Source organism: Giraffa tippelskirchi, chromosome 9, assembly GCF_054371585.1.
Source record: "Giraffa tippelskirchi isolate mGirTip1 chromosome 9, T2T-mGirTip1v1.2.pri, whole genome shotgun sequence".
In the NCBI taxonomy this organism is placed as follows: domain Eukaryota; kingdom Metazoa; phylum Chordata; class Mammalia; order Artiodactyla; family Giraffidae; genus Giraffa; species Giraffa tippelskirchi.
In genome coordinates, this window is record NC_137283.1 from 16328271 (window position 1) to 16352732 (window position 24462).

At 48.1% G+C, this 24462-nt stretch overlaps 3 protein-coding genes across 14 annotated transcripts in view; 1 reads left to right on the forward strand and 2 right to left on the reverse strand.

The window, feature by feature from the left end:
- Window positions 1-2296: 2296 nt before the first annotated feature.
- ARPC4 (actin related protein 2/3 complex subunit 4) lies at window positions 2297-12113 on the reverse strand. Its single transcript, XM_081528156.1, has 6 exons — window positions 12074-12113; window positions 9380-9498; window positions 8048-8159; window positions 6686-6781; window positions 5554-5724; window positions 2297-3207 (listed from the first exon to the last, which is right to left on the reverse strand). The coding sequence occupies exons 1-6, from the start codon at window positions 12074-12076 to the stop codon at window positions 3202-3204; spliced, it is 507 nt and encodes a 168-aa protein (XP_081384282.1). The 5' UTR covers window positions 12077-12113; the 3' UTR covers window positions 2297-3201.
- Window positions 12114-12508: 395 nt separating this feature from the next.
- Window positions 12509-23050, forward strand: TADA3 (transcriptional adaptor 3). Of its 12 annotated transcripts, none has more exons than XR_014064774.1 (11): window positions 12509-12669; window positions 12927-12984; window positions 13699-13931; window positions 15294-15544; window positions 15664-15769; window positions 17156-17297; window positions 17383-17486; window positions 19300-19409; window positions 20390-20575; window positions 22495-22798; window positions 22892-23050. XR_014064774.1 is itself a non-coding variant. In XM_081528122.1 (10 exons), the coding sequence occupies exons 3-10, from the start codon at window positions 13725-13727 to the stop codon at window positions 22685-22687; spliced, it is 1299 nt and encodes a 432-aa protein (XP_081384248.1). In that variant the 5' UTR covers window positions 12509-12669; window positions 12927-12984; window positions 13699-13724; the 3' UTR covers window positions 22688-23050. The 12 variants fall into 12 exon arrangements, 9 of the variants coding, with proteins under 9 accessions (XP_081384248.1, XP_081384247.1, XP_081384255.1 ...); XR_014064773.1 differs by having other exon boundaries at window positions 12509-12586; XR_014064775.1 differs by lacking the exon at window positions 12509-12669 and adding an exon at window positions 12781-12828.
- The window catches only part of OGG1 (8-oxoguanine DNA glycosylase), a 29371-nt gene continuing 26984 nt past the window's right edge, over window positions 22076-24462 (reverse strand). Inside the window, exon 4 of the mRNA XM_081528136.1 lies at window positions 22076-22152. Coding sequence (XP_081384262.1) covers window positions 22076-22152 — 77 coding nt within the window. The remainder of the gene's footprint in view (window positions 22153-24462) is intronic.

The window sequence follows — 24462 nt, forward strand, 5'->3', positions numbered from 1 at the left end:
CTCTCAAGGGGTGACATTTAAACTGAAACCTGCTGCTGCTGCTGCTGCTTAGTCGCTTCAGTCGTGTCCGACTCTGTGCGACCCCATAGACGGCAGCCCACCAGGCTCCTCCGTCCATGGGATTCTCCAGGCAAGAGTACTGGAGTGGGGTGCCACTGCCTTCTCGGAAACTGAAACCTACTGAATGCAAATTGGTGGGGAGTTGGCCAAGGCAGGAATAGCATTCCAGGGAAAGGAGTCTCTGCAACAGCCATGAGATGATAAGAACTTTTCTGGGGGAACTAAAAGGAAGCTGACCAGATCTGCAGCTCCTGGCAGATGGAGCTTGGGTAAGGTCCTTGGGGGTAGATTTGAAAGCCAGGGCAGTATTATGGGGAAAATAAAAGGGCAGAACCCCCAGACCGCCCCCCTCCAAATAAAAGACAGCACTTGGCAATAGAAAATAAGTATCATTGTTTCAATCTACCAAAAAAACAAGTTATGCAACAGCCCTCAAGACAAGACTGTAAGCACCTTTTTGGAGATATTACAAAAACTGTTACACCCTCAAATGTCGCAGGTGAGGTAAATAAGGTACAAGATGTTAAATTTGCCTTAAATTGCGTAGCAGAGGCAGCCCTGGAACCCAGGTCTGACTCCAAAGCCCCACTCTTAAACAGAAACACTATTAAACACAAGTCCATATCATCACCCGTAAGTGTTGCCTATCAGTCATGCAAGTACCAAATGGACAGTGTGAGAGGTAAACTCTAGCAATGCCCTCTCAAGCAGAGTCCAGGAACCCAGCTCTGTTGGTCACTGGTAGATTGGCTCACACAAGTGAAGGTGGGTCCTCCACAGACCTCTCTAGTCAACCCCAACCACTAAGATCACCCTTCTAAACCCTGCGGCTGGTGACTGGGCTTCCCAAAAGGTATGCCTTCAGGAGAGGACTGGCTGATTGGAGACCATCCAGTCTGTTCTGATCAGCCGGCAAATATGGTTTTAGCTCTGAACCCTGGGAGATGGATCCGTGACAAATTAGAATTCTGGCTGGCTCACCCAGGTATTGCTGTCCTGTGAGGGTCGAGTGAGCAGCTGCCATACTCTATAGTGGATGTCCAGCTTCACCATGAGTACCTTCACGTGAGCAACAATCACTGCAAAGCTAGGCTATGGCCATGTGCCCCACAGAAGGGCACACCTAATTGTGCAAGACAGGAGGGGGAGGTCACAGAGGTAATGTCATAAAGGGGATGATAGCAGTCCAAGTTGTCCCCACCCCAACCCCTCCTTCCTTTAAACAGTACCTTGTCCTGTTTCAAGAGACTCCTTTTGGCCATATGGAGACTCCTTTTCAAAACTCAGCAAGCCCAACCTTTCTAACTTTTCTTGGCATCTTCTTCCATAAAGACCCACCTGTGGGCTCCCACTGACTTCCATTAGTGAACAAGAAACACTTCAATGCACCTCTTTACATACTCAACAATTCCACTGGCCCCCAAGTCTCTCTGAGACAGGGATAATGTCACCCTCCACAACCAGCACAATGGAAGTTACCAACAGCTTGGATACTCGGCTGGTGGAAAGATCAGTCATTGTTTATTCACTACTTGTAATGGCAGGTACTGTATCAGACTGACATTATCTCCACTTTATAGATTAAGAAACGGAGGCACTGAATATAAATAACTTGCTCAAATTTGTAAGACTAGGACTCAAACATGTGTTGTGTTTTTTTTACTTCACTTCAAGGTGTCACTAAGAGGGTTTAATCCTATCCAACTGAACTTTCTGCAATGATGGAAATGTTCTATCTACGACGTGTGATGTGGTAGGCATTAGTAGCTTGTAAGTGTTGAGCATGGGTGGGACTGAGGCAATAAACTTTAAATTTTTTAACTGTAATCATTTAAATAGCCACATGTGGCTAGTGATCAGTATCATAGCATAGGTAGAGGCAGATGCCTTGCATCTGAATTCCACCCTCTTGCTCACTAGCTGGGAGATTTGGGGCAAACTGCCACATCTCATGATACCTCAGGTTCCTTAGCCATGAAATGGGATTATTTCTCTGATGTTACATTCTAGCACAAATGAGCTCACTATGTGAAAAGGGTCAAAGCTATACAGGTAGAGAGCAGTTTCAGAAAATGGGTGGAACCTGGACCGCAATGGGTCTCTTGGGTTAGGGCCCTCAAGCAGGGCCAATCACAAAGCTGTCTCTGGTGGGGACCCCCAGGCCCAAGTGCCTGCCACATGGTCTTAAGGAAGAGCTCCACCTCCTTTCATCACATACACACACAGAGCATAGACCTCATGCAGCCCCAGAGGGGCAAAAAGAGACTTTAATTAGGGGAGGGAGGATCCACCAGAATAAGAAAAGGTACAGCGAGCAGAGCATGGGAGCAGAGGAGCCAGAGCAGGCAGGAGGCCCTGGCAGGGACGCTCTGGAGGACTCACCTCTTCACCTCAAGCACAGGCACTGCACTGACAGACAAGGCGAAACAGCGACCCCTCTCAGCTGGGAGGGCACAAAGTGGCCCCTGAGGCCAAAGGCTGTCTAGCTTCCAGGCCCCAGCTCCTAGGCGTGGCTGGTGGCCACCAGTTCAGCCCTTGTCCCCAGCCAGTGCTGGGTGGCCAACTGCAGGCAGGGCTCAGGAAGTTGGTAGAGGGTCCCCACCACTTCTACTGAGCCTAAGGAGACAGGAGGACGAGGGAGAGGAACACAAGTCTGAAACCTCCCTCGCTCCCCACCCGGGATGGCTCCGGGGAGGAACAGTAGTCGCCTTTTGGCTCCAGGCCCGCCCAGACCCACAGCGACCAATAAGGTACAATCACTGGGACCAGTCACAGCCACTGGAGGTGGAGATTGTTTGTTTAAAAAAAAAGACAAAAAGGTTACAGTCTCCTACAAGCACAGAGTTTTAAGTTTCAAGACGTTAAAAAAAAAATCTGTCCCGGCCCAGGGGACTGAACATCAGAAGCCAGCCTGACCAGGCACATGTGGCCTCGGGGCAGGTCCACTGCTGCTTTGTGGCCCAGCGAGCAAGCACACCACCCCCCCCTCCCGCATCTAATGCCCACCCTGACCCAGCTCCCCTCCGCTGCTGCCGCCGCTGCTGCCGCCGCCGCTGCTGCTCTGGGAAGCTAACTCCAGGACGACTTCACAGAGACACAGGGGAGCCTGAGGGGGAAGGCCACGAGATCCAGCCAGGTGGTTTAAAACTGTCAAGAGAACCAAGAGGCGATGAATGATGGTTATTACTGTATCCTGGCAGGCCTGTTCTGGGGAGCGGGGCTGATCTGTGAGCTGCAGCTATATTCACATTTCTGTGGGGCAGGACTGGGTCTCAGGACACCCTGTGGGCATGTGCTAGATGGTCACAAATCAGCAGGCACTGGCCCTAAAACTTAGCAGTATACAAGGCAGAAAAATTACGGGTGACGTGGGCTCTTCCACAGCTCCCCTTGGCTATGCCATGGAGACAGCCAAAAAGCCTTGTCACAGTGCCTTGCTTGCTGAACTGAGGTTGCCTTCTGTAGAAAAGGGGGCTCATGTGCAAATGCCTGGGGATTCAGAAAGGGACCCAGGAGCTGGTGCTTTGTGTCAAGCTCTGAGGGGTCCGCCAAGCACGATAGGCTCTGGACATGCTTTGTGCCCTCAAATATCCCCCATAGTGCCCAGACCTGCCCTGGACATTTTATAGACCAGACGTTGTGGACTACTGGCCCACTTGCTGAACTCAGCCCAAAGATGAGCACTGTCTGGCTCACAGTGTTTAAAAGATTATGAACTAGTTGCTATGAATATGAATTAGCCAACCTTGAAAATACGAAGACACTGCACACAAATCCAGATTCTGAGATTCTTTTGATGAAGCCAGAGGGCTGGAGCTGTGTGGTGGTGACCCTCCTAGGGTGAGGCATGTGCTCCCTAGGTCCCCACACAACCCACCTCACTCATGCACATAATGGCCTGAGCCTTTCATGCACCCAAGTGTGTCACCCCTGCCAGATGCCATGATACTATCTCAGATCTTTGAGTCAGAAAATCTAACTCGGAGTCCTGGCTCCTTCACTTACTGGCTGAGGCACTTTAAATATGTGACAACTTCGAGAGCCCAGCTGATTCATCCATGAAATGAGGATAACATCTGATTCAAAGATTGTTTTAGGTGTTAAAATGAGATATTGCCGATACTTGGCTTTTTGGATGTTTCTCTGGGCTGTGCCATGTGGTATGTGGAATCTTGCTTCCCTGAACAGGGATGGAACCTGTGCCCCCTGCACTGGAAGTACAGGGTCTTAACCAGTGGACCACATGGGAAGTCTTTTTTTTCCCCCTGAGATACTCATATGTGCTTTTTCAGCTGTATTACTATAGAAATGCAATTACTGTAACAACTAAATGACTACTGAAGGAATGAGCCAAATATTAAATTGGGACAAAAACTATTTTTCATTTTCTTCAGTTGAATTTAGAGGCCTCCCCATGCCCTGGCCATATAACCTTTGTGCTATAATACAGAGAGAGTTTACTATGTACCAAGTGATAGGCTTTATACACATTTCCTCATTTAATACTCAACTACACTGAAAAGGTATACATTAATTGACAGTCTCATTTCAGGGTCGAGGAAACTGAGGCTTAGTCAAGAAGTTCTGTAAGATGCCTGAGGAGGCAGTGGACCTGGATACACACAAAGGTGGTCTGACTCCACCACCTGTGTGACCTGAACAAGCGTGCTCCCCTGGGTGCACAGCACAGCTACTCCGTACACTGGCTGCCCTCAGTATAATTAAAGCCCAGGGGAAGTGGGTGTAACTTCCATTTTTAGGAGCCTGAGCTCCTTCTGGGCTGGACCAGTATGCACTGGTAGGAGTAAACACTAATTCTACCATCTAGGGATAATAGTCAACTCTGAGTGGAACATATCAACAAACCAAAGACTGTTTGGAAAAAGAAGAAAAAAAAAAGGTGGCACGCTGTGAATGTCTAAAAAAGAACTGTGTCATCAGTTCATCAATGTAAACAATCTGTCCTCCTCAGAGGGCTGCAGTCCTTTCTGTCAGGAAGGCACAAACAACTGAAGAGGGATCTGCAGGACTTAAGCCATGAAAATGATGGAAAACAGAGTGAAGAAATCATGACTTTAAGCATGAGAAACAGACGCTGAAGGAAACTATTCGAGTCTGAGAAGTGGAATTACACTATGATTAACTGCCCTATATTCCCAGAAAATTCACATGTGGCTTTAACTTGACTCACTCGGGGACAGAACTAGATACATGGAAGGGCTCTATACATTCTGAGACGTAGAAATGAACAATTAAGAGAGGCACTGCCCAGGGCCCTGCAGATGGGAGATGCCCTATAGCTCTCCAAGATGAACCTCGGGGCCCTCCCACACCAAGGCATGGGGCTGACCTGCTGCCCACCAGAGTTCCTAGAGGCCTCAGAAAATATTTATGCACAGTTGGCACCACTACCCCCCCGGATGCTAAGTCCTCAGCACAACCTTTTAGGTCTTTCTACTTCTGAAAGAAAACCAGGAGGGCCACTCCACTTACATTCTTGAGGAACTCCTCAGCCACAATGCGCGCACGGGCATTGACAGACAGCTTCATCTCACTGATTTCTTTGTCAATTTCCTCCATGAAGTGGATCACAAAGTCCACCAATTTGTGCTTATACATCTGCTCTGTGTGGAAGTTGGTGATCAGAAAGCTGATGTCATACCCCTAGGGGAGGAAAACAGTGGAGGAGGGGGAGAATCAGCATCCTGGGGCACTTTACTGGCCAGGCCCTCTATGTCACTCAGCCACATGCTTCCAGCTGACCTTCTCCCAAGCTACACATCCTTCAGGCAGCAGCCCATCTGCTCTGGTGGGGATGTGTATGCTGGATCCAAGGAACTAACAGGTGGATCAACTGATCCCAACTGAGAATTCTGTTTGTCGGACATCTCTGGCAGACTATCTGTGGTATAAATAGTTGTGTTCAGAATGAATCAAGGGAGAGTGAAAGGACTTAAAATCTTGTTACAGAAGAATTTCAAACAACAGGACCATTTAGTCCAGAGAGAAAAGAAGATGCTGTGGGAGAAGTAGGGATTGAGGTTTTTAACTATGGGTCAGACTGTGTAGAACAGCAATTTTATTCATTCTTGGTGGCCCTGGAGGTTAGATCTAGGAACAGGAGAGATTTTAGCTCAGGATGAGGGCGAGTTTGGCCAAAAACTAATGTGTCTGACAATGGTGTCTGCTGCTCTGCGTGGCAGTTGCTTAGTCACTGACTGGCAGGGAGTTGAGTAGGCAGAGAATCTGTTAGTGAGCACTCAAATACAAAGTCAGGCAACAACTGACCCCATGTCAACTGTGGCCTTGAGAGACTGACTCAGTTGGTGGCAGAGTTTAGAATTCTGATTCATCATGCCCTTTCTGCCACTACACTACAGGCTCTGGGAAGGTGAGCAATGCGCCTCATCTGTTTTTGCCTTTTCCATAGCTGAGACAGACCCAACCCCCTAAGCTGATTCCCCTTATTCTTACTCCAGCTGAAATGAAGACCAATTCTCAACTCAGGCTGTGGGTGCCCTACAGCTGGGGGAGCAAGCAATCCCAGTTTTAGAAACAATCCTAGGCTACTGACAATGGACTCAGTAGTGGAATTCTGGCTATTACCAACACATGGATCACAGACCTCCACTGGTTTCCTTCGGAGGATAAAGAAGTTCTCTGCTCGCATCATCATGAAGCGCATGAACTTGTGACACAGAATCTTCTCGATTTCATCAGCCTGGTGAGAGCAAAGAAGAAACGTGTTTCCCTAAAGTCAACAGTAGGTCAACGGAAATTTGTAGCCTGGTCTTCTGACCCCAATTTCCCCCACGTTCGCTGGAGACACTGGGGTTGGGTATTGAAGTCTGAATCATGCAGTGACTGGTTGCCAGCTAAAAGGAAGGGTCCACTACATTACAGCCCTCCAACTTAATGGGGCATTATCATGATCTTGCCTTTACCCATTCCAGAAAGGTAACTCGGACAAACCCAAATCTTATTTTTTTTTAACTTAAAAACACATTTTGGCCACACTATGTGGCATGCAGGATCTTAGTTCCCAGATCAGGGATTGAACCCAAGTCCCCTGTAGTAGAAGCCCCGAGTCTTAACCACTGAACCACCAGGAAAGTCCTGGCAAGCCCCAGCCTTTTATCCAATCCTTCCAGAATCTGCATCTATATTCAAATCTGTCCTTTCCAGTTTCATTTCACTAGTGCTGCATTTTCCAGCCAGTGATACACACTATGAAGACTATCAGATAACCTTGGATAGTCTCCACTTTAGTAACAGTGAACATCAAACAATCCCCAAAGTCTCTCCCTGATGAACTCCCAGTATTTCTGATGAAAGATTTTTGTATCATGGGCTGGCAAGACCTTAACAGCCCCCAACATTTATTAATCTCCCCTTTTAACAAAGAGCAGGCCCTAGGGATAGAGCTTTCTGGAGGCAAAAGTGTAACTGCTTTATTTTCAATGTGCTTGTATTTTAGTGTTGTCCTCAATTTGGCAAGGCATATTGTTTTTCTTTTTATGGTAAATTTAAGTAAAAGAAAATAAGTTAATTGAAAGAAATCTATTAAGTAAAGAAGTATCCAAGTGGTCCATAAACATGGAAGAAATAATAGGGGTAGTGGGAATGTCAGACATTTGTGAAACACTGAAGAAACATGAAACTACACTTTATTTTCTTACCCTAAATCTTGATACTATTACTACTTACTTTTCTGAACTGAACTTATTCTTCATTCATTAGGAAGAGTTTTATGACCTGACACCAAACTGGCCCATAGCCTTGGCTGCTACATTACCTGCTGTCTACTCCAGAGCAAGGCCTAGAAGATAAGATTGATTTCCCTATATTCTACTGATCTAATAAGTTTAGCAAATCATTTCCTGGAAAGAGAACCTGTGTTTCTTTGCACCCTGAATCTGGCATGTTGACCTCTTACATGGGGGTACCTGGCCTTCCCAGGGAGGCAAGGGATCTGGGGTGAGCTCACCTGTTTCACAGCAATGCTGACCCTGACAGAGTTGATGGAGCCTTCAATCAGAACCTTTTCCTTTTCATTCCTGCTGATGGTCACGGGTTGCAGCAGGAGCTCTTTGCTACTCCTGAGAACACAAAATGACAGAGGTCTCTGTACTATAAAAGAACAGAATGGTCAGGGAGACTCCATGGCAGGTTCTAGAATCACTATCTAGGACCACAGAGTCCAAGGAATAAGAGAGTCAAGCAGGGGTGTTCCAAGATGGGGGCCAGAGAGCATATTCTCCAGCAGAAAGAGCACAGGCTCTGGAGTCAGGGTGAAAAGGTTCTAAAATTCAGCCTCCTTTGTCACTTCTGTTGGGCAAGTTACCCTGTTGGAATCTCAACTTCCTCATTTGGAGACAGATCAAAAAGGGTCAAGTGTCTAACAGTGGGCCTGGCACATTGTAGGAGCTTTACAAATGACAGCTCCTATTTTCATAACTATAGGCAAATCCATATGCTGTTTAGGGAATGAAAGAGCCTGCCTTAGAGATAAGGACAAGCTAAAATCAAACAGTTTGGCCTCCTTTAATAATCAATCCAGAATAATTCATGTATTCAAAATTATGACCCCTCTTAACTCAGTTCCCATTTTGATGCCTCTGGATCCCTCTGACGGTAGTTAACTATACTGGTGGTGTCTGTGAGCTATTATCCTTTAAAAATGCCTAGTGGAAACCATATATGTTAAGTAGCATAACAGGGCATATTTTAACATCATGTTAGTTTTCTTACATTCAAATCATATCAATTTACTGTGGTAACAATCCTTACCTCAGTTGTATATGTACCAGATTAAACGTCAGAGGAGAAAAAGAAAAATTTATTTACAAAACATAAATCAGATAAAATAATCCAAAGTATGGAATATTTGTAGTAGGGGATGAGAGTCCAGTTGTTTGTTTGTTTGTTTTTGAGGGGAGGGATCCTTGATCTTCAAATTTGAGAAGAAGAGAGATGGCATCTGAGATAACTCAATTCTCAAGTCTTCTCCTTAAACCGCTAGAGGGTTCAGTAACTCCTTTGGAGATATTTCCCAAATGGCCCTGTGTTAAGAAGTCACAACTTGTGTCAAGCAAATCTTGGCTCCAGAGCAGCTTCTCCCCTGAGTTTTGTCCTGTCAACCCACTGAGACCCAATTTGCTGAACTTCAAACTGGGAACCATCCTTTACCTGGCAGCAAAACAAAAATTGTGAATTGTAGTTGTTCTGACAACTCCAACATGGAAGTTCATGGCACCCTCTGACAACAGTCATCTCTGGGTGCTGCACCCATCACTCCCTTCCCCTTTTCCTCCCATACCTGACTTCTACTTCCGGCTTGTTGTGTCGTTCCACGACCTGGGAGGAGAAATTCTCCAGGCAGAGGGCAGCCTGCAGTGTGGCCCGCACGGCACTCAGGTAGGGGCGGAGAGTGGCAGTCTGGAGGAAAACCCCAAGGGACAATCAGAATCTGTCTCACAAAATCCACTGACCCCATAGTCCAGCTACACAGGAACCAGGCAGTATTGAGGTCCTTGGCTCTCAGACACTACAGTGAACAGAACAGACTAGGCCTTCAAGATGTCTTTCATTTTAAGTCTAGAACAGTGGTTCTCAAAAGGGGACCGTTTTGCCTACCAGGGGACATATGGCAATGGCAAGACATTTTTCATTTTCACAACTGAGGTTGGGTAGGAGTTACTGGCATTCAATAGACAGAAGTCAGGGATACTGCTACATAGCTTACAATGTACAACAGAATTATTCAGCCCCAAATAGTGCTGAAGTTGAGAAACTCTGGTCTAGAGGCACACAGGTGAATGACTGTCTTCAATCTGCCCTTTGAGTCAACAAATGTATAAATCTATAGTGTGCCAGGCACACAAGCGGTTGAGAATTCAATGACTAAGACCATTTCTACCCTTAAACAGTTCAACCAGGTCAGGGAGACAGAAACTATGATACAATGGGTAAAATGTGAAATAGTTAAGATTTACAAATCACATTTGCAGAAGAAACTGGTTTTGATTTAAAGATAGAAATAGGATTAGGAGGATTTTACAATGATAAAAACAAAAATGCTATTCCTGGTAGAGGAAATGGCATCTAGCAACAATGGACTATCTTCAATTCCTTATATTAGCTAAGTTCTTTCTCACTCCAGGCCTTCACACATGCCGAACCATCTATCTTGCAGGCTTTTCTCCCCCTTCTTTGCCTAAGTCATCCTTTAGATCTTGGCTTATTCACAGGCCTCTTCTTTCCTAAGAGGTCCTTCTTGACTTCCCTTTTCATAGCACTTATATTATAATTTACAATGATACACCCTTCAAATAGCTCCAAGAATAGTAATTTTCTCCTTTACTAAACTGAAAGCTCCATGGTTAACAGACTGTATCTATTCTATTCAAATTTACATACCCTGCAACTTGCTCAGTCAGTACTTTTCCTATACACTGTCTTACTCAGTTTCTGCACAATAAGTGAATGAATGAAAAAATAACAAGATTAGAGTAACAAATAGGGGCATTAAAGTAGTAATGAGTACAATGTTGCCAGGAAGCATTTTAGATTCAATGGATGAGGTTGCAAATGGCAGCCCAGAGATTCATGAGGAATCTCAAATGCCAGGCTACTGAGTTTAGTTCTTCTCTTAAAAGTGGTAAGGAACTTCTGGGGCTTTCTGAGGAGGAAGTTACACAACTACAGCTACATGGAGACTTTGTGGAGAACGGATTGGAGGAGAGGGAAGTGACAGAGCCAGCAGAGAGGGTTATTTAAGTAGGATAATGAGAGGCTGGCCTGGGGAAATGAGGGACAAGCAAGACTGTATCTGTCAAAGTTCATAGCAAATCTGAAAAAGGTACATTTTAAGTGGTCAACCCTATGACGTCTGCCCTTTCACAAATGGAGTAAGCACCTTCTTGTGTAATACTTCAAGTATGATGTTTAAAAAAAATCAAGAGGCATCCCCTCAGTTAAAAAAAAAAAAAAAAAGAATATCCCAGGTTTCTAGCTGAGGTAAAACACAGAGCAAGAATAAAGAATACTAGAGAACAGGCAAATTTAGGGAAAGATGAGTTTTAATCCAGACGTCTAATTTCAAGGTGTCTTCAAGATATCCAGGTGAACCTTGAAAGACAGCTAGGAAGGAGTCATCATAAATTATACGGTCACGAAGACCAGTACATTAAATAGGTATCGACAGGAAGAGGATAAAGAAGGGGAAGGCAGTGAGCCAAACTCTCAATTAACGTTTAGAAACACCCACAATTATCAAAAGGGACGACTTCCTGAAAGGGAAAGGTCAGCGGCATCAGAGCTTAACATTCCATATTAAGGCTGATACGGTTGAATTCTGACCAGGAAGGGGTTTGCGTGGAGGCAGCAAAAGAGAGATCCTTCAGTGAGGTAAAAGTAAGAGCTGGTGGCAACATGAGGAGTGCGATAAGGAAGTATGGAGGATTCCCTCACAGAACTGTGGGATCAAGCGAGCAAGAAAGAAAAGAGTGTATTTAGTGAAGGTCTACTCTGGAGAAGGAAATGGCAACCCACTCCAGTATTCTTGCCTGGAGAATCCCAGGGACGGGGGAGCCTGGTGGGCTGCCGCCTATGGGGTCGCACAGAGTCGGACACGACTGAAGCGACTTGGCAGCAGCACTCTGGGTAGGGAAGTATCCCTACTACATGTCTCAGTGGCCCTACTACGTGCTTTCGAGGCGCTACCACAAACCAAGGAGGAGCCACTTCCGGCTTCCTTCTTGCCTCAGTATCCCCCACCAGCTTCAAAGGATAGAAGAGGAAGCCTCAAAGCCTGCTTCTTATGAAGGCGTCCCCCGCTCGCCCCTTCCTCACCTCAGCCCCTGCCCCGCCCTCTTTCTCCCAGCCTCAGGGTACCCCCGAACCCCTAGCATCCCTCAGCCCAGGGCCTCTCCGCTGCAAAGTCGCATCTCCCCCAGACCCAGAGCCTAGAGGCAGAACAGCGGGGGTCCCTGGCCCGAGGCCCGGCTCTCACCATCGCGGGAGCTGGCTGGGCCGGAAAGCGGAAGTGCGGAAGTGGCCAGCCCCGCGACGCCTGCCCTTTCTCCAGAAGCGCAGCCGCAGTCTCCGCCCGGACGTCCGGACCGTACCATCTGTGTTCCGAGCGGGGGAGGGGGAGGCTAAGAACATTTGGTCCCTCGGAAGTTTTCCCGTTAGGACTGTCTTAGTAGCTTTAGGCTCCCGAAGCTTAAAATCACTACTCAAGCTGCTCCCGTTCCCCATGGAACACTTGCTTGTGACTTTGGCTTTCTCGTCTTTTTTTCCGCCGTCTTCCCTTATAGTCATGCAATGGTGCAGCCCGACCTCAGGTTGGGCACCATATTAGGGCAAGGCTAGGCGGAGGAGCCTTCCGATCCTTCCGGTTCTGCGCCCCCATCCTATCTTCAGGCCCCTCCTACCTGCAGCCTTTGGGGCTCGGCGAGACTAACTGCCGGGCCGAAAACCTGGCTGCTGAGTCCCGCCCTCCAACGGCGGGCTGTTCCCTAGGGTACGCCCACGGCATACCTTCTGCACCCCGCCTGCAGCGGGCTAGCTCGCTGCCCGCAACCCTCCCCCGCGCAAAAGACTGGGGTTGGTACTCGCGTCTTCCCGCCCCCTTGTCAACTGCAGGGGGCCCTCACATAGCCAGTTCCGGGGCGGTTGCTCTCACCGACCGGAACTCTCCGCCCCTCCCGCGGCCCCGGGGCCGCCGGAGGCAGCAAGGAGGACGTAGAGGGGGCGGGGGCCGCGGTAGGGTGTCCTTAGAGGACTGGGACCCTGAAGGCGGGACATTGGGGCGATCCATGGGTGAGGCCAGCCATTAACCAGCCCCACTTTTCCTGTGCCAGGCACTGAACTGAGCTCTTGACTGGCATCAACTCTAAATCCTCAGAACATCCCAGGGAGGTAGGTACCATTATTACCCCATTTTACAGATTCAGACTTAAGGGAAAACAGACTCAGGCTTCTTTTGTCCCCATTTTACGCGTGGAAAAACCGACTCCGAGTTAATTAACATGTTCAGGGCTACATAGACATTGGTCAAGCCTGAGCTTGAATCCGGGTATATCTGGCTGTCCAGAGATCCAGGTTATCTCTTTACTATCTGGGGCAAAGAGAAGGGGCAGAAGTGGGGAGGGGTGAGACAAGAAGAGGCTGGGAGGCACGAAGAACATTAGCATAAGTACCGGATGCTTGGAACTCTGGGCTCAGCAGAACCCAGGAAGAGTAGAAGTGAAGGGAAGAGCATCAGAAAGACAAGCATAGTAGTATAGTATATCATGGCAGTTAGGTGAACAAATTCAAAACTACCTGGATTCAAATTTCATGTTGGTAAGCTTGGACCTGCCCCATCCTTACAAAGTCTGTTTCCTCATTTGTAAAATGAAGATGAGCATGGTCCCTGCTCTTGGGGTTGAGTGAGGAATTAAGTGAGCAGCCAGTAAAATGTCTGTGCCTCACTTGGCACACAATAGGTGCTGTGAGAATAGGAACTAAGCCATCATCCTTGTCAGTAGGGTGCTGAAGCCTGACTCTTCCTGAAGCTGTCCCTGGATGGAAGGAGCCCTTGGACTTTTCTAGTGCCACTTTTCCCCCCATCAATGGTCCTTTCCTCTCCAGCTCCACAGGGTCCCCTATCCTGAGCCATGAGTGAGCTGAAGGACTGCCCGTTGCAGTTCCACGACTTCAAGTCTGTGGACCACCTGAAGGTCTGTCCCCGCTACACAGCAGTGTTAGCCCGCTCTGAGGATGACGGCATCGGTATCGAGGAGCTGGACACTCTGCAGCTGGAGCTTGAGACCCTGCTTTCCTCTGCCAGCCGACGCCTGCGGGTGCTTGAGGCTGAAACCCAGGTGATACCCTACAGAGGGGACATCACTACAGGGATGTCACTACAGGGACATCACTACAGTCCACTACAGGGGTGGACTATGACAAGTTATGGGATGTGTCACTGAGTTAGCCTCAGCTGCTGAGGCCTGGGTTACGGGATCTCAGGGGTGAAGAGAAAGACCCAAACATTGCTTGTGTGACACATAAAATATGCAAGAATGTGCATGATCCTTTTAAATTGTGAGATTTCTTATTCACTAAGCATCTAGGGACCCCCACTCCTCACAATGTTCTGGGTCTGTAGAGTTAATTAGGACAATTCCGGCCTTTGGGGAGTGTGCCAACTGAAGGGAAGGGGAGGTCAGACACGTATCAGGTGAACTGCTGTTCTGGTTAGGAGTACTGGGGAAACCAGAATGGGAGGCCTAGATTTGAATTCTGCGGTTTCTGAGCTGTGTGACGTTGTAAAACTTACCGCCTGCTTCTGCAGATCAGTCTTCCATCTGCAAAGTGGGCTGGATAATAGGACCTACCTCAGAGCTTTTGTGAGGATTAAGAGAGACTTTTTGCAAAGGCTCAGCCCAACGTCTGACACTAAGTAAGCATGTCAAATTTATTTATTGGTCTGACTCTCATTATTTCTATTTATGGCATAAACATCCTCTGAGCCCTGTGTGCCAGGTGCTCTGCCAGAACCTGGGGAACAGAGATGGCTGAGATGAACTTCCTGGTCCCCAATAGCTTATAATCCTGTTGAAGAGACAAGGTATTGTTTATTCTAGTTATGACCAGATGACATGATTGGGCCTAGGGGTGTGAGGTACCAGAGACTCCTATAGAAAGAAGATGCCATTTTAACTGAACCTCAGAAGGTGAATAAAATTAACTTGTGGTCCCTGGGAAGCCATGGAAGCTTTTCGAGTGGGGCTGTGGCACAGTCGGTTGTCTTTTAGCATGTAAGAAGCTAGACAGCTGATACAGAAAAGGCTTCCTAGTCACGGTGACATTTGAAATGAAGGTTTGCTGGGAGGCATGAGTGCCTTCAATAGAAAGTTACTGCTGGCATATTTTCCTCGGGCTAACATGCACTGTGATGTGATCTACTTGTTTGACCTGCTAAACACTGTGTGACCAGGTTGGGTGCCGCAGAGGTGAATCAATACAGACAAGTGAATGGAATGATGACAAGTATATGAAAAAATCTTGTGAGATGGGCACAGAAAAGGAGCTGAGTTTTGCAGTATGAGTAGGAGTTTGCTAGATAAAAAGAGGAAAGGGAGAGACTTAGAGCCTCTTGAGTTCCAGATCCTAATTCTTCATGGGGAGATGGAGTTGTCCTGTGTCTTCCCTTCTCACCCTCAGTGACAGTCTTTGAATTTCAGATCCTCACTGACTGGCAGGATAAGAAAGGTGACCGACGATTCCTGAAGCTGGGTCGAGACCATGAGCTTGGAGCTCCCCCAAAACATGGGAAGCCCAAGAAGCAGAAACTGGAAGGGAAGGCGGGACATGGGCCCGGCCCTGGCCCTGGGCGACCCAAATCCAAAAACCTTCAGCCCAAGATCCAGGAATATGAATTCACTGATGACCCAATTGATGTGCCACGTATCCCCAAGAATGACGCCCCCAACAGGTTCTGGGCCCGGGAACATAGATGGGCCTTGGGATTTGGGCACTGGAGGCTGTGGAGGGGCCCGGGGCTGAGGCTGGTGGGGCAGGGGGCACCCCCTCAGGCTCTGCTTCTCCCTGCAGATTCTGGGCTTCAGTGGAGCCTTACTGCGCTGATATCACCAGTGAGGAAGTACGCACACTAGAGGAGCTACTGAAACCCCCAGAAGATGAGGCTGAACATTACAAGGTAAAGACCCCAGGCCTAGATAGACATGATGGAGAACAAGAGGGCTCAGAGATACCTCAGAATCAAAGATCACAGAGCTATATATCATCTTCCTTTTTCTCTCCCCAGCCTCCTGACAGTTCCATTAACCCACACAGATACCCAGGTTCTAGCTCTCAGCTTCCTCCCTTCTACCCTGCTACATCCTGAAGCATCTTCTTCAGTGAGGTCCTCCCTTTGTCTCTGTCATCCCCTTTGCTTTGGCTCAAAAATTCATCAGCTTTTACCTTTACAGCCTCTTTAACACTTGCTTCCCTCTAGAGGGATTCTCTCTCCCTTTTTTATTGGATGCACAACATGGCATCTGGGATCTTAGTTCCCTGACCAGGGATCGATCCTGCACCCCGAGCAGTAGAAGTGAGCAGTCTTTACCACTGAACCGCCACGGAAGTTGCTCTCTCTCTCTTTTTTTTAATGTATAGAAGTTTTTTATTTTTAGTTTTTATGATAAAAATAAAAGAGGTTCCGTTAAAGAAAATGTAGAAAATACAGAAAAATGTTGGAGGGCAATTCTCCCATAGGTCCGCTATCATGATCAGAAGTGCTTATAACACAGCCTCTTGTGGCTCCCATTACCCACAGACTCAAGTCCAAGCCTCAGTCCTTGGTGGCACAGCCCATGTGCCCCTCTCCAATTTCTTTGGCCACACCACCTCTTCACTGCTGTTATTTGCCAGCCTCACCAAGCACCTTACCCTCACTCCAGGCTCACACAGGGTCCTTTCTGGTCTCTGGGCCTCTGCACATGCCCATCTCCCCTTGGCAACCTTAACACCCTTCAAGCCCCTTATTGCCCATTACCTGCACCAAAGTGGTTTTGCAGGTTTCCCAGCAGAAGGTTGGTCTGTCTTTTGCGCTGCCACAACAGCTTAACCTACTCTGTCACTCCACTTGTCTGAATTTTTAAAAAACTTATTTGAAAAGGTAATCTTATACAGGCAGTCACAAGTTTAAGCAGTGCATAAGATATTTCTCTCTCACTTCTGACCTTAAGGTCTGTAGTTCTCTCTAGAGATAATAGGTGTCAACTGAAATTTTCTGTGTACACACACCATTCTGCACCTTACATCGTGGAAATTTTCCTGTATTGCCTTCTGTGTGTTTTAGTTGTTTATGTACCTGGCTTCTTTACTAAACTGTGAGTGTAGAGATTTTTATCTCCTGTATCTTCTCACCTGAGGCTCAGGCCTCAGCCCTGGGCTAGATACTTGGGAGACAGATAAATGAAGGAATGAGGGTGAACGAAGAGCCTATTGGCAGTTCCAAGTGCACAGAGAGACCCTGCCACACCCCAGGCATCGCTGGCCTGTATTTATCTCTTCGGGCTGGGTGGGATGTCTCCCACAGATCCCGCCCCTGGGGAAGCACTACTCCCAGCGCTGGGCACAGGAGGACCTGCTGGAGGAGCAGAAGGACGGGGCCCGGGCAGCAGCTGTGGCTGACAAGAAGAAAGGCCTCATGGGGCCCCTGACCGAACTGGACACTAAAGGTAAGCCCCTCACCTCCCTGCCCACCCCAGGCTAGGACTTGAGTTCCCAGAACTTCAGCCCACCAGTCTACTCTGCCCAATTCAGATGTGGATGCCCTGCTGAAGAAATCCGAGGCCCAGCATGAGCAGCCAGAAGACGGGTGTCCCTTTGGTGCTCTGACACAGCGCCTGCTGCAGGCCTTGGTAGAGGTGAGTACCCCCAACCCAAAACAGGAACCACTGTCACTCTATTTCAATGTTTAATTGTTGATTGAAGTATATTATATATTTAGAAAGGTACATAGGTCATAAATGTACAGCTTGATTGATTTTCACAAATGAGCACCCTTGCACAACTAGTCCCAAGGTCACAAAATAAAACATCCTCAGTATCCTTGAAGGCCCTCTCATGTCCCTCCCAGTGTTTAACCTCCCCCACCTCCAAGGTAGCCACTATTCCACAGTTACTTTTGTGGAGCATTAGTGAAAGGCCCTATGCAAAGGGCTTTCTACACATCCTCTTGTTAGAGGCAGATAGTGGTTAACCCCACATTACACTGAACAAGGTTGAGGCTCAAAAAAGGGAACTGTTTGCTTGACATCACACAGCTAATAAGCGGAAGCAGGATTCAAACCCCAGGTTCAGCGTTCTTTTCTTTATGCCCACTGGCTACCCCAAGGCATGTCTCTTCACCATGAGCCTCAGTTTTCCCTCTGGCTCAAACACAGTAGCATCTTTCTCTCCCATATAGCATTCTGGGCACATGTTCCAGGTCAGTTGAGGTTGGGGGAGATCTCCGTTCCACACCATCAGACAGGGACCCCAGGTTTGCTGGCTTTTTAATTGTTTAAAAAATGTATATATATATATATATATGCTGCTACTGCTGCTAAGTCGCTTCAGTCGTGTCCGACTCTGTGCGACCCTATAGACGGCAGTCCACCAGACTCCGCCGTCCCTAGGATTCTCCAGGCAAGAATACTGGAGTGGGTTGCCATTTCCTTTTCCAGTGCATGAAAGGGAAAAGTGAAAGTGAAGTCGCTCAGTCGTGTCCGACTCTTAGCGACCCCATGGACTGTAGCCTACCAGGCTCCTCCGTCCAGGGATTTTCCAGGCAAGAGTACTGGAGTAGGGTGCCATTGCCTTCTCCGATATATATATATTTGGCTGTGCTGGGTCTTCATTGCTGCTTAGGCTTTTCTCTAGTTGTGGCGATCAGGGGCTACTCTCTACTTGGGGTGCTTGGGCTTGTAATTGTAGTGGCTTCTTTTGTTGTGGAGCACAGGCTCTGGGGTGCACAGGCTCAGTAGTTGCAGCTCCCGGGCTCTAGAGCACAGGCTCAGCAGTTATGGTGCCCGGGCTTAGTTGCTCTGCAGCATGTGGGATCTTCCTGGTGCAGGGATCAAACCTATGTCTCCTGCATTCCACTGAGCCACCAGGGAAGCCCACTTTGCTGTCATAAACATGCGCTCTGCACAGGGTCACTCCAAATGTGACTGGCACTCCAGCCCACAGAAAAAGAGCAAGGAGGAGTGTGTGAAGGTCCCACTGGCTGTGGCTCTTACCTCTTCTAATCACTTTCCACTGGAGAGAATTTATCACACGACCACCCCAACCGCAGGAGAGGCTGGGAAGTGGGGTGTATCTGGGCAGCCATTAGCCCAGCTCCTGTGGAAGAAAGGCGAGAATGGCTTTTGGACAGCCAGCAGCCTCTGCCACGGTATGCTCGGCATAACCCCTGGTGCACTGCAAATGCTTATCGAGCCCTGGTTCTTCTCATTACTGCTGTTGAATGTTACCATCACTCTTCTGTGCTCCCTTTTGTATCAGTACAAAAACAAGAATTTATAGAATGATCAAAGCTTTTTGGAGCCAGTTTGGGAAGACTTCCCAGAGTGGGTGGAATGCAAAGAAGAAAAGATTATTTCTGGTATGTGAAGACTGTCCATGTAGGTCAGAAGAGAGCAGGAAAATGGTAATACTACAGCTCTTTCTTCCTATGACCATCTCTGTGCTCTTTAGGAAAATATTATTTCCCCCATGGAGGACTCTCCTATTCCAGACATGTCTGGGAAAGAATCGGGGGCGGATGGGGCAAGCACCTCTCCCCGCAATCAGAACAAGCCCTTCAGGTGAGTGACATCCTGTCCACACTCCACAGTCTGGCCTCTGCTTCTGTTGATTTCTGTCAGTCCCAACATGGGGTGGTCTTTATATTCATAGAGAGACTGAGGACATTTTGATAAAGTCCAGTAGAAGTCAGATGTGCATGCTGGCCCAGCATTTCCAGATACACAGACTTAGTTCAGGGTTTTCATTATGGCCCTGTTCTCACTGTAAACCTAAATGTCCAACTGGAGGGGACTGGCTGGCTAACTTGTTGTGACTCCATATGATGAAATAACTTACAACTATCAATCATATTAGAGAAATATAGTTAACTGACATGTAAAGATGGGATCAGTAGAGTGATAAATAGAAAACACCAGTTGTAGCACAATATGAACAATATGACCCTATTTTTACTTAATATGACCCTATTTTTACTTAAGATATATTTAAATGTGTGTACATAGGGAGTAAGAAGCTAGAATAATACATAATAAAAGTGGGAAGAGGGATTTCCCAGGTTGTCCAGTGGTTAAGACTGCACTGCCAACGCAGGGGGTGCAGGTTCGATCCCTGGTCAGAGAACTAAGATCCCACAGTGCCATGAGGTGTAGCCAAAAGATCAAAAAAAAAAAAGTGAGACTAATATGTAACACAATCTGAAATGTGCATAGTGTTTATAAGATAGTAACATAAAATACATATTTTTATGTATATACCATATGGAAAGAAAATGGTATGTAGTAATAATAGATAACAAAATAATAATAATTCTCTCTAGATTGTTAGCATTATAGGTTTTCTTGTATTTTATATTACATCATATATTGATATCTGTTGCTTGTGTCTGAAACAAGATTAAATGTGTCTGTCTCTATATTTTGATATGTAGATAGACAGAGAGGTTGCCCCAAAGAGAAGGAAAGGTGTTTGCTAACTTGGGCACCTCAGAGGGGCCCCCCTGCAGACTGGCCCTTGAGCTGAGCACTGCCTTCCCCTGCAGTGTGCCGCATACTAAGTCCCTGGAGAGCCGCATTAAAGAGGAGCTGATCGCCCAGGGCTTGCTGGAATCTGAGGACCGCCCTGCAGAGGACTCAGAGGACGAGGTTCTGGCAGAGCTGCGCAAGCGGCAGGCTGAGCTGAAGGCGCTCAGTGCCCACAACCGCACCAAGAAGCACGACCTGCTGAGGTGAGTGTGGACAGGAGGACTGGGCCAGAAGGTGGCCAGTGAGGCCTCGGCCATAATGGTCACCTTCTGGGAGCTTGACGACAGGCTTTCCAAACCTGGCAGGGCTTCTGAAGACCTGAGGAGCTTTGAAAAAAAAAGTCATTGCTGGGCACCACCCCACTGGTTATATCTCAAACATTCTAATTCCGCTGACTAGAGCTGAGGCATCTGTGAGTTATTTATTTACCTCAAACTGTGGTAAAAAAAAATAATACAAAATTTTACTCTCTAAACCATTTTTAAGTGTATAGTTTAGTGGTGTTAATTATACTCACATTGTTGTGTGGCTTATTTTTTCAGTCTCTCCATGCTGATTTTCTTTTTCTCCCAAAGTGTGCTTTTTTTTGATTCTTGTTCTTTGTTTTTGGTGCCAAAACTCAGGATTGAACCAGGGACCTTTCGTTCCCCCCAAGTTTTATAGTGAAAAATTTCATACACGCAGAAAATCTGACAGACTAGCACAGTAAATACCAATATACTCTCTACCTCAGATTGTCAACTGTTAAAATTTAGTTGGGCATCTGTGATTATCAGCCTCTCACCAGGAGTTGACCAGTGTTGAAGTACAATGTCACTCATTTTGTATTCATTCCCATCCATCTTGCCCTGCATTGGTCACAACAAGGATGCAGGCGGTAACCAGAGGGTCATGGGAGGCGCTGCCATTTTATTGGGGAGTTAGACAAACAGCCCAACTAAGTCCCCTTGCTTCTTATAGGCAGGTGCTGTGTCTTCACCTCACAGAGCCCCAACAGAGCAGGGCACACGCATCCATTTGGCCATACTGCCTATCTCATAGACCTGGTGCTGTGGGTTAGGAGGAGAGGCAGGGCAAAGGACTTACAGTCATTGCATGAGTGGTTGGCAAAGACATGCACCATTAGGAGAGAAAGTTGCTGACACGCTGCTGGGGTATTTAAGGATGAGGGTGTATTGAATGTCTACCATGTACCAGGGGTTGTATGTCTGCCCTCTTACTTAATCTCCACTACAGCCCAGAGAGTAGCTGCCAAATGAGGAAATAAAGGCCCAGCGAAATGAGTGCACTGCTGAAGGCCACACAGCCAGCAAACAGCCAAGCTGTTACTCAAGCCCAAGGCTGACTCCAAAGCCTCTTTCTAGTTCCCTCTCAAGGGCAAGAAGAGGAAAATACAGATGAAAGAGTACAGAGGAAGGGAGGGCGAGGGCAGGGGGAGAGAGAGAGAAGTGGGGCTGTGCAGATGTGGAAGTCAGGGTCAGTGAAGGAACTAGCTTGGCTGTCAGAAGGCCTGCGTGTACCCCTCAGCTCCGCATGGACAGGCTGCAAAGCATCTCCTGCCCTGAGCAGCAGGTTACCCTTCTGAAAAATCAACAGGTTAGACTGCGTGGATCTCTTTAGTGACCTTCCAGCTCCACCATCAATTGAATTGATAGGTCAGGTTCTGTTCAGAGGCATCAATTTGGCATCTCACTTGCCTCCTGTCAGGCTGCCTGGACCCTTAGGTGGCTCTGGAATTTGGATGCCGAAGCAAGCAGGTTTTTTGCTGGCACCAGGACACCTTTTAAAGATAGTTGGGAGCCAGCCTGCCTCGATTCAGATCTCCTGCTCGCTAGTTGTGGGATCCTGGGGCATTTCTTACCCTCCTTGAGCCTCAGTTTCCTCACTGGTAACAAGAATAATAGTAGTACCTACCTCACAAGGTTGTTATGAGGATTAATTGAACTATTTTTGAAGAGGCAGTACTTGGCACAGGGCACCACGTAAGTGTGGCTCGGTAACTTTGCTTTTTGGTATGAAAAGGTCCATGGGTCCTTGGGTAGCAGATGGGCTCAGTCTGGAAGAGGGAGGAGCCCCTGTCCTAGTGGGCTTCCCACAGCATCTGGTTGGCTGGTCCCCATAGGCTGGCGAAGGAGGAGGTGAGCCGGCAGGAGCTGAGGCAGCGGGTCCGCATGGCCGACAATGAGGTCATGGATGCCTTCCGCAAGATCATGGCTGCCCGGCAGAAGAAACGGACCCCCACCAAGAAAGAGAAAGACCAGGCTTGGAAGACTCTGAAGGAGCGTGAGAGCATCCTGAAGCTGCTGGACGGGTAGCGCTCACCCCTGCTCAGGCTGCCTTCCCCTGGCCTGGGACGGGGAGGCCCACTTCCTTCGGGCTTCCAGAAGTTTGGCCTGTGGCTCCCTAGCTAATGTCAAATGGCAGCAGTCTCTAGAGGCTGGGCCCTTCCCTAACATCTTCTGGCCTAACTCTGTACAGCCAGGACATGAGAGGCCCTGCTGGGCTGGCCTGGGGCCCAGTCTCTGCTTGGTCCCCCAGATGAGGGGGGGCTTCATTGCTGGGTCATCCTCACCCCCACCCTCCCCACCCCTTTCACCCTCAAGGACTTCTCCCTTGTGGTTTTGTAAAGTGCAGACTTAAGAATAAAGCGACTGAAACATGTTTTTTTTTAAAAAGCATCCAGATTCTCTGCATGTCTGTTACTGTGGGGAAGAATGGAACTGGTGTGAGTGGCAGAGTTGACGAGGGCATGCTCGATGGCTCTCAGCCTGTGGCCACTCGCCCAGGTCATTCATTCAGGGAGAACTTTCTGAAGCTATTTGTGGCCACAGGTAACATCGCAGCTCAGGGTGGTTTGACAATAAGGACACGTGTTAGCTAGGGGTTTGGTGCTCCTGGGGCAGGGTGGCATCCACCAGGGTTGACCAAAGGGCCAGGTATCTCCACACTCCCATGGTGTCAGCTTTTGCATAAAGCAGGTTCCCTTCCTGCTGTGCAGTGGCAGCCAGTAGCAGCTGATGGAGGCCAAATGCTTCCTTATTTCTGTCCAGCACACGAGGGCAGGAAGGCACCAGCTGGCTTCCATGGCCCACTCCAAAGAGCAAGAAGCCTTTCCCAGACACCCTTAGGTCTCACCAGCCCAATCTCGGTCCTACATGCCCATTCTTGAACCAGCCACTATCAAGGGATGACTCTAGTGGGTTTAAACCACTCTCCATGTGAAAGGAGTCAGCTTCCCCACTGCCTAAGGCAGGGTAGAACACAGGAATAAACAGACTCTTGTCTCTGTCTCCAACTGTTCCTAAACTATGGTGTCAGAGAGTCAGAGAATAATTTGCAATTTACTGTGGGAAGGTTGAGGTCTACATGGGGAGTGGCGGGGTGGGAGGGGGGTGGAGATTCCCTGAGGAAGTGACCTATGAACTGAACCTTAAAGGAGGATGGCCAGGACGGCCAACATTCTTATACAGCCAACACCTCTCCTGTTAGAGAACTACCATTTTCCCATTCCACGTAGCTCTGTGGGGCTGTCAGATGAGGGTGGACACATGACACCAGCATGGCCAATCTCGGTCTGCCATCCCTCTAGCCGCAGCGATTGGTCCAAAGGGTGAGCAAGTGACCCAAGCTGGGCCAATCAGAGGCCTTCCGTAAGACTGCTGTGGGGATGCTGAAAGAAAGGAGGACTTCTCTTTTGAGTGAAAAACCACAGAATATAAGCTTGAACTAACCAGTACTCACTTTCCTGCCACATGGAAAAGTCTGCTGAGAATACAGCCAATTCATGAAGCAGAGCCAGGAGATGGAAGACAGGGCTCTCAAACGATACAGCTGATGCCCTGGGTCCTCCACTGGAGTTCAGTTATATTCGCCCACCAGTGTTTCTTTCTGCTTCAGCTAGTCTACTTTGGAGCTTTGTCATTTGTCAACTAGAAAAGATGTGACTAATAAAAGTGGGTTTTAGCAAAAAGAAAGGTGGCGTGCAGTCCTGAGACAGTGTGCGGGAGGCTCTGCCTCCTGCTCTGTGGCGATGGCAGTGGGGAGTGGCGGGGTGGGGGGCGGCAGGGGGTTGGTGCTGCTGCAGATTTTC

Excerpts from the sequence above, each read along its gene's own strand:
- TADA3 (XM_081528122.1), top strand. The coding sequence starts at position 13,725 with ATGAGTGAGCTGAAGGACTGCCCGTTGCAGTTCCACGACTTCAAGTCT. Across the intron at positions 15,545-15,663 it reads AAGAATGACGCCCCCAACAG|ATTCTGGGCTTCAGTGGAGC; the intron begins GTTCTGGGCCCG and ends TTCTCCCTGCAG. Across the intron at positions 19,410-20,389 it reads AATCAGAACAAGCCCTTCAG|TGTGCCGCATACTAAGTCCC; the intron begins GTGAGTGACATC and ends CTTCCCCTGCAG.
- ARPC4 (XM_081528156.1), bottom strand. Across the intron at positions 6,782-8,047 it reads TCAGCATTGCTGTGAAACAG|GCTGATGAAATCGAGAAGAT; the intron begins GTGAGCTCACCC and ends TGCTCTCACCAG. Across the intron at positions 5,725-6,685 it reads TCCGAAGGAAACCAGTGGAG|GGGTATGACATCAGCTTTCT; the intron begins GTCTGTGATCCA and ends TTCCTCCCCTAG.